This window comes from Chrysemys picta, chromosome 8 (assembly GCF_011386835.1).
Source record: "Chrysemys picta bellii isolate R12L10 chromosome 8, ASM1138683v2, whole genome shotgun sequence".
NCBI lineage: Eukaryota > Metazoa > Chordata > Testudines > Emydidae > Chrysemys > Chrysemys picta.
The window spans coordinates 32,946,750-32,958,714 of record NC_088798.1 but is presented as its reverse complement, the minus strand read 5'-3'; the positions used below and the strand labels follow the sequence as shown (position 1 = coordinate 32,958,714).

Genomic DNA, 11,965 nt, shown 5'->3' with positions numbered 1-11,965 from the left:
CAGAGGGAAAGAAGACCCAGCCCTCCATTCTTCTGGGTGGTGCCACAATTGTAGGGGCCTCCTCCTAATCACCCCCTTCTCCCTCTCGAAAGCGAGTGATTTTAAAGGTGGCACAAGGCGTGATCTGCTGAGGGGAAATTCAGGCACGAGCCAGAGCAGACCCGCCCCAGCGCAGCCAGAGCGCCCCACAGGGCAGGACCCGGGCGGCAGCGCTGAAGCTCTGAGGACGATAGATTCCTGAAGGGGGCGAGCTCATCAATCGATCATTCGGTCAGCGTGGCTGGTTTGTGAGCCCGAGAGGGGAGTGCGATCGATCGATCAGCGCTCTCCGTGAGCCTTCTTCGGGGCGTTCGCGCGCTCTGCCCTTGCCCCAGTTGACGCCATTTTGTGCGGTGGCGGGAGAAGCGGCTGGACGAGGTATGATTCGCCTCCCCTCATGAATCGGGGAGTGGTCGGAGTGACGTCGCCAGAGTTCCGGAGGAGAGAGAGTCGAGGCTCCTTTCACACCTCAGAGCAGATTCATGCAAAGGCTCCTCACCACTGGGCTCTCCTGGGCCTCGTGGGGGGTGGCTGTGGCTGCGCCTGCTGCTATGGGGCCCGGCAGCTCTGTAGCCCAAGGACTCTGGTGACGTGACCGCTCCGTTAAAGCACCAGGGCCCCCAGCTCCTGCAGGCAGACGCGGCTCTTGCAGTCAGTGGCAGGCATCGCTTGTGCAGGGGGCAGTGGAGCCTTGCACCTGGTGTGTGAGGGTTGGCCGCCGGGGGAGGGGCGGAGTGGGTGCCTTTCTCCCCACGCCGCTTTGGAGGGTTTACACCAGTGGTTCTCAAACCTTTGTACTGGTGACGAGGGTTGCCAATTTTCTATTCTCACAAATCCGAACACCCTTGCCCCAACCCAGACTCCACATTTTTCTGGGGTCCTGCCCCCGCCCAGCCCCATCTCCGAGGTCCCACCCCCCACTCACTCCATCCCCCTCTCCCTCTGTTGCTTGCTCTACCACCCCTCCCTCACTCGCTTAGTTTCACCAGGATGGCTCAGGGTTGGGGTGTGGGAGGGAGTGAAGGCTCTGGAGTGGGGCCAGAAATGAGGAGTTCATGGTGCGGCAGGGGTTGGGGTGTTGCAGGGGCTGAGGGCTCTGGGCTGGAGCTTTGGGTTCTGGTGTGCAGAAATGAGGGTTCAGGGTGCAGGAGGGGGCTCTGGGCTGGGGCAGTGGGTTAGGGTGCAGGGGATTGAGGTCTCCAGGTGTGGGGCTTGGGATGAGGGATTTGGGGTGTAGGAGGGGGCTCCATGCTGGGGCTGAGAGGTTTGGAGGGTGGGAGGGGGATCAGGAGTAGGGCAGGGGGTTGGGGCATGGGAGGGGGTCGGGGCACAGGCTCTGGGCAGCGCTTATCTCAAGCAGCTCCCCGAAGCAGCAGCATGTCCCTCCTCCAGCTCCTATGTGGAAGCGCAGCCAGGCGGCTCTGCGCACTGCCCTGTCTGCAGGCATGGCCGCCAGCCAATGTGAGCTGCAGAGCCAGTGTTTGGGGTGGGGGCAGCGTGCGGAGCCCTCTGGCTGCCCCTTTGTGTAGGAACCAGAGGGGGGACATGCCACTGCTTCTGGGAGCTACGCGGAGCCACGACAGGCAGGGAGCCTGTCTTAGCCCAACTGCACCGCTGACTGGACTTTTTAACAGCCTGGTCAGCAGTGCTGACCGGAGCCGGAAGGGTCCCTTTTCGACAGGGTGTTCCGGTCGAAAACTGGACACCAGGCAACCCTACTGGTGACCCCTTTTACATAGCAAGCCTCTGAGTGCGACCCCCCGCCCTTATAAATTAAAAACACTTTTTTATGTATTTAAACCATTATAAATGCTGGATTCAAAGCGGGGTTTGTGGTGGAGGCTTATACCTCGTGACCCCCATGTAATAATCTTGCGACCCCAACCCGCAGTTTGAGAACCCCTGGTTTACACATCACGCTGTACCGTGCTCAGAGGAAGCCATGTTGGAGATGGCTGCTCTGATGCCCCTGTTAGCTCAAAAATAGTGAGAGGAGATGGGTGCTAAGCTGTGCCATGCTGCACCATGGGCAGAGCGAAAATGAGTGCCTGGTCTTGCCCTTACAGAGCTAGGAGGGCAAAGGGAATGATTACTCCTAAATCCCTGTCTGCTGATTAGGGAAATTTTGCACCTCAGACAAATTGGGGCTAAGCCATGTTCCTGGAGAGGCACTAGGGAGTTTCCTTGACCGTCATAGACTAAGCCTAACTGAAAAACATGCGTGTGTGTTTAAAAAAGAAAAGAGGAAAGCTTACAGCAATTCATAGTTTAATGTTTTTTAAAAGTTTTGGTGATGTGTATTAGCAGAAAGAAACAGTTCTGAAAACAAGTGACAACGCTGATAAGATACGTTAGGTAATATCTTTTGTTGGACCAATTTCTGTTGGTGAGAGAGACAAGCTTTTGAACTACACAGCAGGCTTCAGGTCTGGGAGTCCGCTGAAGATACATTAACATTATTTTCTGAAATAGAACATTTTAAAACATTTGAGAGAACTTTTTAGTGTATCTAAAGGTCTTTGCAGGATATTTACAGTTGAATTGTAAGCTTACCAGAAGCATACATCTTAAATGTAAACCTGAATCCATATGTGTAGCTGAATCTGACTTGAAAAATCAAATTGTAAAACAGCCCTAAAACATGAACATATTTATGTACTGTTTTGATCTCCAGTTCTGCAAACACTAATGGTTTAATTTACTACCATGAGTCTGAATCCTTTCGAAGCATCATATGTTACTTAGGGTACAAAAAGGCTTTACCATCTGTCCTGGGTTGGTCTTTGGATGTTTGGTATGTTGTTAAGTCCCATAATTTTCCCCTCTCGGAGTAGTGTTTGACAGAGGGATTCTTTTGGCTGGCCCCTTTTTTGTGTTCCTTCAGCTGCCCAAAGGCACACCTGACACATTAGACACTCCGGTGTCGTTCTTAACCTAAGTCCCAAATATTTCAGTGGGCCTCCTCACAGTAGTTAAGTTAACCCAGTGGTTCCCAAACTTTAACAGCCCGCGAACCCCTTTCTCTAAATTGTGAAATCTTGTGAACCCCCTTCTAAAAATGAATATTTCCAGGGTTTTAAATTTAAATTTCCTCAGTGTGATGGATGCGCTTGCTTTGCTCTGCATAGCTCTTTGAAGTCCGGAACCTTTGGAGAAAGATAAAGTCTCAGGTCTGGTTCGGCATCAAGTCTGTTTCTGTATTTCGTTTTCAGATGTGCATACGAGGAACACGCTTTCTCGCATAAGTATGTTGTTGAAAATGGTAACAAAACTGCAGCAGCTTTTTCTGCCAGAAGGGTGTACTTGTTTCTTAAAATCAGCCAAAAGTTGATCAATGACAGATTTTTGAAACTCCTTCTCAGTTCGTAATCACAGGAGATCTCAATCAATTTATCTTTTTCCTCAGTGTTCAATATCTGTGTTGAGAAAGTGGTATCATCAAAAGGGTTGCAAATCCAGTCATTATCGCCTGATATAGCTGGAAAGTAATCCCTGAATGTTGTGCAAAGTCCTTTTAGGTGTGCAGTTATATTGGTTTTAGTGCACTGATCCAACTGAAGTTTATGTTCTGCCAGGAAGTCATGAAGATTACTGAAACACTCAGTTTGATTGTTTTCCAAACAACTTTCACAGAACTGCAACTTCTTTATCATGGATTCAACTCGGTCTTGCACATTGAAAACTGTTATATTGAGACCTTGAAGAAATAAATTTAGGTCCTTAATTCTTGAGAAAATATCTGCTAAATAAGCTAGGCTCTGGAGCCAGACATTATTTTCCATACAGCTGGCAAGGTGGAAAGGGTGGCTGTTGAAAAAAACTAGGATTTCCATTCTAAGCTCAAACAAGCGCACCAGGATTTTGCCCCGTGAGAGCCATCTAACTTCAGTATGGGTCAACAGACAATCGTGTATACTACCCATTTCTTCACAAAGTACGTGAAATATTCTGGAATTTGTTGGCCATGATTTTATGAAATTCACCATTTTCACTGCATTGTCCAGCACTTCCTTCAGTCCCTCAGGCATGTGTTTTGTTGCGAGGGCTTGTCTATGGATGCGGCAATGAGTCCAAGAGACTTTTGATGCAACCTTTTTTGTTCGAGCTACAAATCCAGTATACTTCCCCGTCATTGATGTGGCCCCATCAGTGCAAATGCCTAGGCAACGAGACCAATCTATTTCTTTTTCTTGAAAATATGCATTAGTTAGATTGAAGATATCTTCTCCAGTTGTACGTTCTTCCAGTGGTCGGCAAAACAACAAGTCTTCTTCAACCAGACCTTCATTCACATAACGTACAAACAGTAGCAAAATAGCTAGATTAGCTACATCAGTTGATTCATCCAACTGTATAGCATAATATGGACTATTTTTCACTCTCTGTACAATTGTGGTCTCTATGTTATTTGATATGTCATTAATTCTTCGTGACAACATATTATTGGACAAGGTACCATGTCAATCCTTTTTGCAGCCTTTTCTCCGAGCATGCAATGAACTACGTCTTTTATACATGGACCAATCAAGCTCTCTGCTATGGTATGGGCTTCTGATGCTTTTGCTACTCGGTAGCTCACGTGGTTTGATGCTTCAAGTGCATTTTCATTATCAGTACTTGCTTTGGATATAAAACTGGTAATGTAACTTTTCCTCTCAGCTAATTTTCGCTTGAAAAAATCAACAGGCTTGTCGAGTTGTGCAGGATGCCTAGTTTCTAAATGGCGCTGAAGTAGAGAAGGTTTGAGGCTGCTGTTTGATAGAACATCACCACAAATCACACACAGTGGTTTTGGACATTCTTGATCACCAATGAATGTAAAGCCATATTTTATATAATCATCATCATATTTTCTTTTCTTTGTAAGTGACTTTCCAGGACCAATCATGATCATTAGACGTAGATTTTCCACAGTGTGGACTTGAGGAAACGCTAGCTGATTCTTGCGTCTTTACACTTTCCTTTTTCAGCCATTTATCCATTGAACTTGTGTACAAAAGTTCTAATAAAAACAACACAGAGAGACTGCTAACAACCAACAAACTAGAAAATGAGAAGATTCACTCAAGTCTCACTGAAGCAAAACAGCACTCCAGACAGAATGACAATTACAGAGGCACCTTAACACTGCTACAATGGCTACAACGTGCTTCTGGCTGGTTTGGCTCCCAAACAGCTTTTCTTCCGCCACGAGGTTTCTCCCTAGGAGGGTGTCCTGCGAGGGACAAATTAGCTTGGACCACCCCCCACATACAGCATTGCTCCTGCTAACTCTGCCCTCCATGCCAACTTCCCCTGTCTGACAAAGACAGGAGTCCGAGCTGCCACCTGCAGGTCTGGGGGTCTCAACTGACACCCTGCCCACCACAGGGCTCAGGCTACTGGCCCCGCGCCAGGGCCTGGGCTGCTGGATCCACACTCCCTGGGGCTCCTGCTGCTGGACCCCATTGACCGCCCCGGTCAACTGAGCTCCACTGAGCTTCTGCTGCAGGTCCCGCTGACCGCTGGGGCTCAGGCTGCTGGCCCCAACTGCCCGGCCCTGCTCTCCCTGAGGCTTGGGGCTGCCAGCCCTGCTGGAGCGCTGGGGCTCAGAGCTGCTGGCTCCCCTGCTGATGGGGGGCAGGGCTCGGGCTGCTGGCCCCAACTGCCCGGCCCCGCTCTCTCTCGGGCTCGGGGCTGCCAGCCCTGCCGGAGCGCTGGGGCTCGGGGCTGCCGGCTCCCCCGCTGATGGGGGGGCAGGGCTTGGGCTGCCATCCCCAACTGCCCGGCCCCGCTTTCCCTGGGGCTCAAGGCTGCCAGCCCTGCCGGAGCGCTGGGGCTCGGGGCTGCCGTCTCCCCTGCTGATGGGGGGCAGGGCTTGGGCTGCCGGCCCCAACTGTCCGGCCCCGCTTTCTCTGGGGCTCAGGGCTGCCAGCCCCGCCGGAGTGCTGGGGCTCAGGCTGCCGGCTCCCCCGCTGACGGGGGCAGGGCTTGGGCTGACGGCCCCAACTGACGGCCCTGCTCTTCCTGGGGCTCTGGTTGTCTGCCCTGCAACCAGGTCCCACCTGCTGCCTCCAATGCTGGGGTCCTCTGGCCGCTATTAATGAATTTTTTCTTGCGAACCCCCTGTAACATTCTGCAAACCCCCAGGGGTTCATAAACCCCAGTTTGGGAACCACTGAGTTAAACTATCAAAACAGGGTAAAATCCTGGGTCTGGGATTCTGACCAGGGAAAGCACTTGTGGATATAAAACTTTATTGTTTTAGTAACAGAACTTAAGTTTTGTGTCTAAGCTAATTGACATCCTTCGAAGTACATATCAAGTTTGGGTCTAGTAAATTCTTCTAAATTTAGATTTATTATAATATAGGGAGTCTTAAACTGGGCAAAGAACTGAAGGAAAAACATTCTTATTTAGTATTTAAAGTTTTAAACTAGTATATAGTTAGATAACATACAGTTCATCCTATAAACCTGATCCTGCAGGCAAAACCTGTTAAGGACCTGGGGATTGGGCCCACAGTCCAATTTGCAACTAAGTAATATGGGCCTATGTAGAAAGATTTCTGACCTGCTTGTAAATTAAAATAATTACATTCTTTAAATAACTGTGAGTAGTCTATTTGGGTTTTTTTGGAGGTGGCAGAATCCGGTCCAACAAAAGGAGAGGGCCCTTTGTAGTCAGAATAAAAGAAAGTATTGCAAGAAAAAATATAAAATAAAACTATAATCCATTGAATATATATTAAAATTATTTTCTGAAATAAAACATTTTAACGCAAACTTTCCCCTTATCAGCGTCATCTTTTCTTTTTTTCAAAGGTGGTATTGTGGTTATGTAAAAAGTGTTTAAAGTTCTACCTGTACATCATTTTTCTATTTCATTGGAAAAGATGAGCTAAGAACAGTTGTTTTAGAAAATCAAATGTTTAAGTCTGTAATAAACTACAATGGGTATCTGGTGAAAATTCAGTTTATATTTATCACTAGATACAAAGGCAGATTTAGGCCTTGATCCTGCAAACATTTAGTATATGCTTAACTTTAAGAACATGCATGAGTGTTTAGAGGAGCTATGAGTGCACATAGCTTTACTGATAATAATCTTGAAATTTTGTCAAGAAATTGGTTGTTTTCTGGTTGTTACAAAAGAACCTATTTTTTGAAGCAAGGATAATAACCTAGAGGTGCAAAAAAGAAAAAAAGTGTGTGTTCATCTATATATATACGCACACATTTTATTTGCTTAGAAAGCTTTCTTTTTTCTTTGCATGTGTATATATACAGCACAATCTTGTACTGTGTTTTACAGTGTAATGAGAATTCATGTCTGATCTTGAGCAATGCTGAAACCTACAGCAACTGTCTTTTCATTGGATAATTTATTTTTTGAAAGACCAGATGCAAATCAAAAGTAAGTTTGTTGAATGATGTACTTTACTGGTTCTCAACCTTTTCAATATCTTGACCTCATGTTGCAACAGAAAAAAGTTTTGGGATTTCCCCTTCCCCTCTAGCTGTAAATAAGAAAAAAAGAGCGAGAGAGAGAGAAGGTGTGACACTAATGAGGGTTGTTAGTCCCAAACTGGGAACACATAATATTCTGTAATATTGGTTAAAGTACACTGAACAATGTTACTTTGTGCTTGTGTTTATACTGTATTCAGTATGTACTTCTAAGACATGGACTAACAGACGTTTTATGTTTTAAATTTACTATGACTTCTTTAAAAATGATTATTTATAGGGGAAGGAACAATCAATATGGTACTTATAATTAATAACATTAATGTATATTGGTGGGAAATGGTTAAGGAATACTTCTATCTCATGTACCTGTGTTACAAGCAGATATTTAGAACATGAAGAACCAAAAAATTGGTATCTTGCACCTGCTCCATCTGTTACTGGAATTCCAGCCACTCAGGAGTTACAGAAGGAATTGGAAAAAAGTAACTGTCTAGGTAAAATGTTTAACATTCATTTTTAATATGAAATACACTGGTGCTCATGTGAAGTATTATAGACATGTAATTTAGAAAAATAATAGCTCGGATTCTGGGGGATGTGTGCTCTTTGTGTTGTTCTGGTGGTGCAAAGGGAGTGAAAACCAGGCATGTCCTCTCTGCTGGGAATTCAGAGGGTTTACTTTAGGGGTTTCATGGTGGTCATGCGCAGGAGCTGGTGTAGAGGTGCGGAAAGTGGTGTTTTGGATGAGAGCAGGGCATGACCAGACTCCATTTACTTTGGATTGTGGAAAGGTGCCATGGAAAGGCGCTGTAAGAGAATGATGGCCCACACATCAGCCCAGTGTTCAAGAAATGCAAAGGTGATGTGGTATAAAGCCACCTGTGCCCTTCCACTCACTATGGACCCCCTTCCCAACTGCCCCACTAAGGAGGCACAGCTTAGAATTTTACCTAAAGATTTACAATGAGTAATTATTTTGAATGATGTCAAGTATCGGGGGTAGACGTATTAGTCTGTATCCACAAAAACAACAAGGAATCCGGTGGCACCTTAAAGACTAGGAGCATGGTTATACTTGTAGATGTAGAGTGCTATGAGTTAAACCAGCCTTCGTAGAGCGCAGTAGGGAAAGCGCTGCAGTCTGTCCACACTGACAGCTTCAAGCGCACTGGCGTGGCCACATTTGAGGCACTTGCAGCAGCACTGGGAGCAGTGCATTATGGGCAGCTATCCCAGCATGCAAGTGACTGCAACGTGCTTTTCAAATGAAGGGGTGGGGTGGAGCGTGTTGTGTGTATGTGGGGGGTGAGAGAGTGGGTTTTTGGGGGGCTGAGAGCATGTCAGCATGCTGTCTTGTAAGTTCAGACAGCAGCAGACTCTCCCCCCCACCATCCCCCACCTCTCTCTCTCTCACTCACAACATTCCACGCTAATGGTTGCTTTGTCTCGGGGCAGATACGCAGCCGGCTGTCAGAAACGGAGCTTTCAAAGGGCATATCCGCATTCCTGCTGCGATTCAAAACAAAGACAAGAGTGGCCACTTGACTTAAGGGGATTATGGGATGTTGCCGGAGGCCAATCAGAGCGCAGTAATGCAACACCCTGTTCACACTGGTGCTGCGGCGCTCCAGCGGGGGCACAGCAAACATTGTTCCACTCGCCGAGGTGGAGTACCAGCAGCGCTGCAGCCGCGGAGTCCGAGCGCTCTACGTGCCTTGCCAGTGTGTTTGGGTAGTGAGCTAGTGCACCCGGGACTCCTTTATTGCGCTGTAACTCGCAAGTGTAGCCAAGCCCTGACAGATTTATTTGGGCATAAGCTTTCGTGGGTAAAAAATTGTGAACCTATCCTGGAAAATGATCCCTCACTCTCATAGACCTTGGGAAGCAGGCCAGTCCTCGCTTACAGACAGCCCCCCAACCTGAAACAAATACTCACCAGCAACTACACACCACACCACAGAAACACTAACCCAAGAACCAATCCCTGTAACAAACCTCGTTGCCTACTCTGTCCCCATATCTAGTCTAGCGACATCATCAGAGGACCCAACCACATCAGCCACACCATCAGCGGCTCATTCACCTGCACATCTACTAACGTGATATATGCCAGCAATGCCCCTCTGCCATGTACATTGGCCAAACCTGACAGTCTCTACGTAAAAGAATAAATGGACACAAATCAGACATCAGGAATAGTAACATACAAAAGCCAATAGGAGAACACTTCAATCTTCCTGGACATTCTATTTCAGATTTAAAAGTAGCGATAGTTGAACAAAAAAACTTCAGAAACAGACTTCAAAGAGAAACTGCAGAACTAAAATTCATTTGCAAATTTAACACCATTAATTTGGGCTTGAATAGGGACTGGGAGTGGCTGGCTCACTACAGAAGCAGCTTTTCCTCTCCTGGAGTTGACACCTCAACTACATCCACCCTGATAGTATTGGCCCTGTTAACACTGGTTCTCCACTTGTGAGGTAACTCCCTTCTCCTTATGTGTCAGTATAATAATTCCGTCATCTGTAATTCTCACTCCATGCATCTGAAGAAGTGGGATTTTTACCCACAAAAGCTTATGCCCAAATAAATCTGTTAGTCTTTAAGGTCCTTGTTATTTTGAATGAGTGTTCAGGGTCTCCACCAGGAGAAAATTTTCTCCTGGGATTCTGGTGCTATACTATCACAAAATAAACTTGTGCAACTCTCAGCTGCTGTGACATAGGTTTTTGTTTTGTTTTTGTTTTTTGAATTGTGGTGTTAAGACCCGTTTCTTCATATGCTTCTGTACATAAGTAATTCTATTAAACTCAGTGGCACTACTCATTGAATAAAGTTAAGTACATTTTCAAATGTTTGTGTTTAACAAGCTTAACTGGCCATTGTATTTTTCACTTACAAACATATGGCATTGAAATTAATATAGGATGGCGACAATACAGTAACTCCTCACTTAACGTTGTAGTTATGTTCCTGAAAAATGCAACTTTAAGTGAAACGATGTTAAATGAATCCAATTTTCCCATAAGATTTAATGTAAATACGGGGGGTTAGGTTCCAAGGAAATGTTTGGGGGGCAGACAAAAGGCATTATATACTGTACTGTACTGTGATGGGGCTGGGGGTGCAGGGTATGGGAGGGAGTTAGGGTGTGGGAGGGCGCTCAGGGTGAGTGTGCGGGAAGAGGCTCAGGGCTGGGGCAGTCAGAAGGTGCAGAGCATTTACCTGGGGCAGCTCCTGTTTGGTGCAGGGGGCTCTGTGGCTCTGTGCAGCGTGGCACTGCCCCATGGCTGCGATTCTGGGAGCTGCGATTCTGGGAGCCGCGATCCTGGGAGCTGCCCCCCCTTCCCCCTGTCGTCCGTCCCCCGTCCCCCCGTCCCCCCCCAGCCAGCGGCCGGAGAGAAGCTGAGCTTTCCCCCTCAAAGCACCGCTTCTCTCCGGCCGGCTTTGAAGGGGAAAGTGCTGCTTCTTTCTGGCTGCGCGGCTGCCCCTGCTCCTCCTGAGTCCTCAGGCCCGTGCGTGCAGGGCCGCATTCTGAAAGGGGCTTTAGGGCTGCAGGCCAGGGCCCCGGGGCCCCCTTAGCCTAGGGCCCTGCAGCCCCTAAAGACCCTGCGTTCCGGGTGGCCCTGCCTGCCGGGCGGGGGGGGGGGGAGCTTCCTCGCTCCCTCCCTCCCAGAAAGTCCTAAGTGTTGCTAAACAGCTGTTTGGTGGTGGGGGAACCGCTGGGAGGGAGGAAGGGCGTGGGAGGAGGCGGAAAAGAGGAACTTGTGCAATGCTCCCTTATAAAGTCAGCCAAATGACATAAGGGAGCTTTGCACAACTTTAAATCAGTATGTTCCCTAATGGAGCAGCAACGTAACTTTGAAACAACATTAAGCGGGAGGATGTTAAGTGAGGAGTTACTGTACTGGGCCAAATTCTGCAGTTCTCACTCATATACATATACCCCAAACTCTCAGTGACTTCATTGGGAACTTTTAGTGTGCAAGGAATGCAAGACAGGGTCCATATTCTTTAAACTTACTAACAATTTAAGGATTAGTCCAGTGTACCAAAACTCTTAGTTTACTTCTGGCTGTTATGCAAGCATTGGAATAGAAGAAACAACCAACAAAGAAGTCCTTTAAAAGCAATACTGGCAAAGATCATAGGCTGAATTGGCCCCTGTGCAGGAAAAACCCATTTGGGGGATATGAAAATCCACAAGATCCCAATCCTGGCGTTTCCACCAAATTGTTTTGCAAGAGGGAACGAGCTGACAGAAGTGGATCTGTACTTCTGAATCATTGGGGTGATCAGAATCTGTACATACTTGGGATATCTAGTAAAAGCCAAGGCTGTCTGTGTAGAAGCCCTGTGCATTCACACTTGTTCCCACCTGTGACTCAAACCAATCATATTACTAAATTACAGTTTGCATATCTCCTGCAGTAGCCTGGCATCTTTCATATGTGTGTTCAGTTTTTTGCAGT

General features: G+C 47.2%; 1 protein-coding gene across 1 annotated transcript in view; it reads left to right on the top strand.

The window, feature by feature from the left end:
- The first annotated feature begins 289 nt into the window (after window positions 1-289).
- HFM1 (helicase for meiosis 1) overlaps window positions 290-11,965 on the top strand; it is a 98,793-nt gene continuing 87,117 nt past the window's right edge. The window contains exons 1-3 of the mRNA XM_065554242.1: window positions 290-417; window positions 7,333-7,434; window positions 7,869-7,984. Of these exons, the coding sequence (XP_065410314.1) occupies window positions 7,364-7,434; window positions 7,869-7,984 (187 nt within the window). The 5' untranslated portion in view covers window positions 290-417; window positions 7,333-7,363. The remainder of the gene's footprint in view (window positions 418-7,332; window positions 7,435-7,868; window positions 7,985-11,965) is intronic.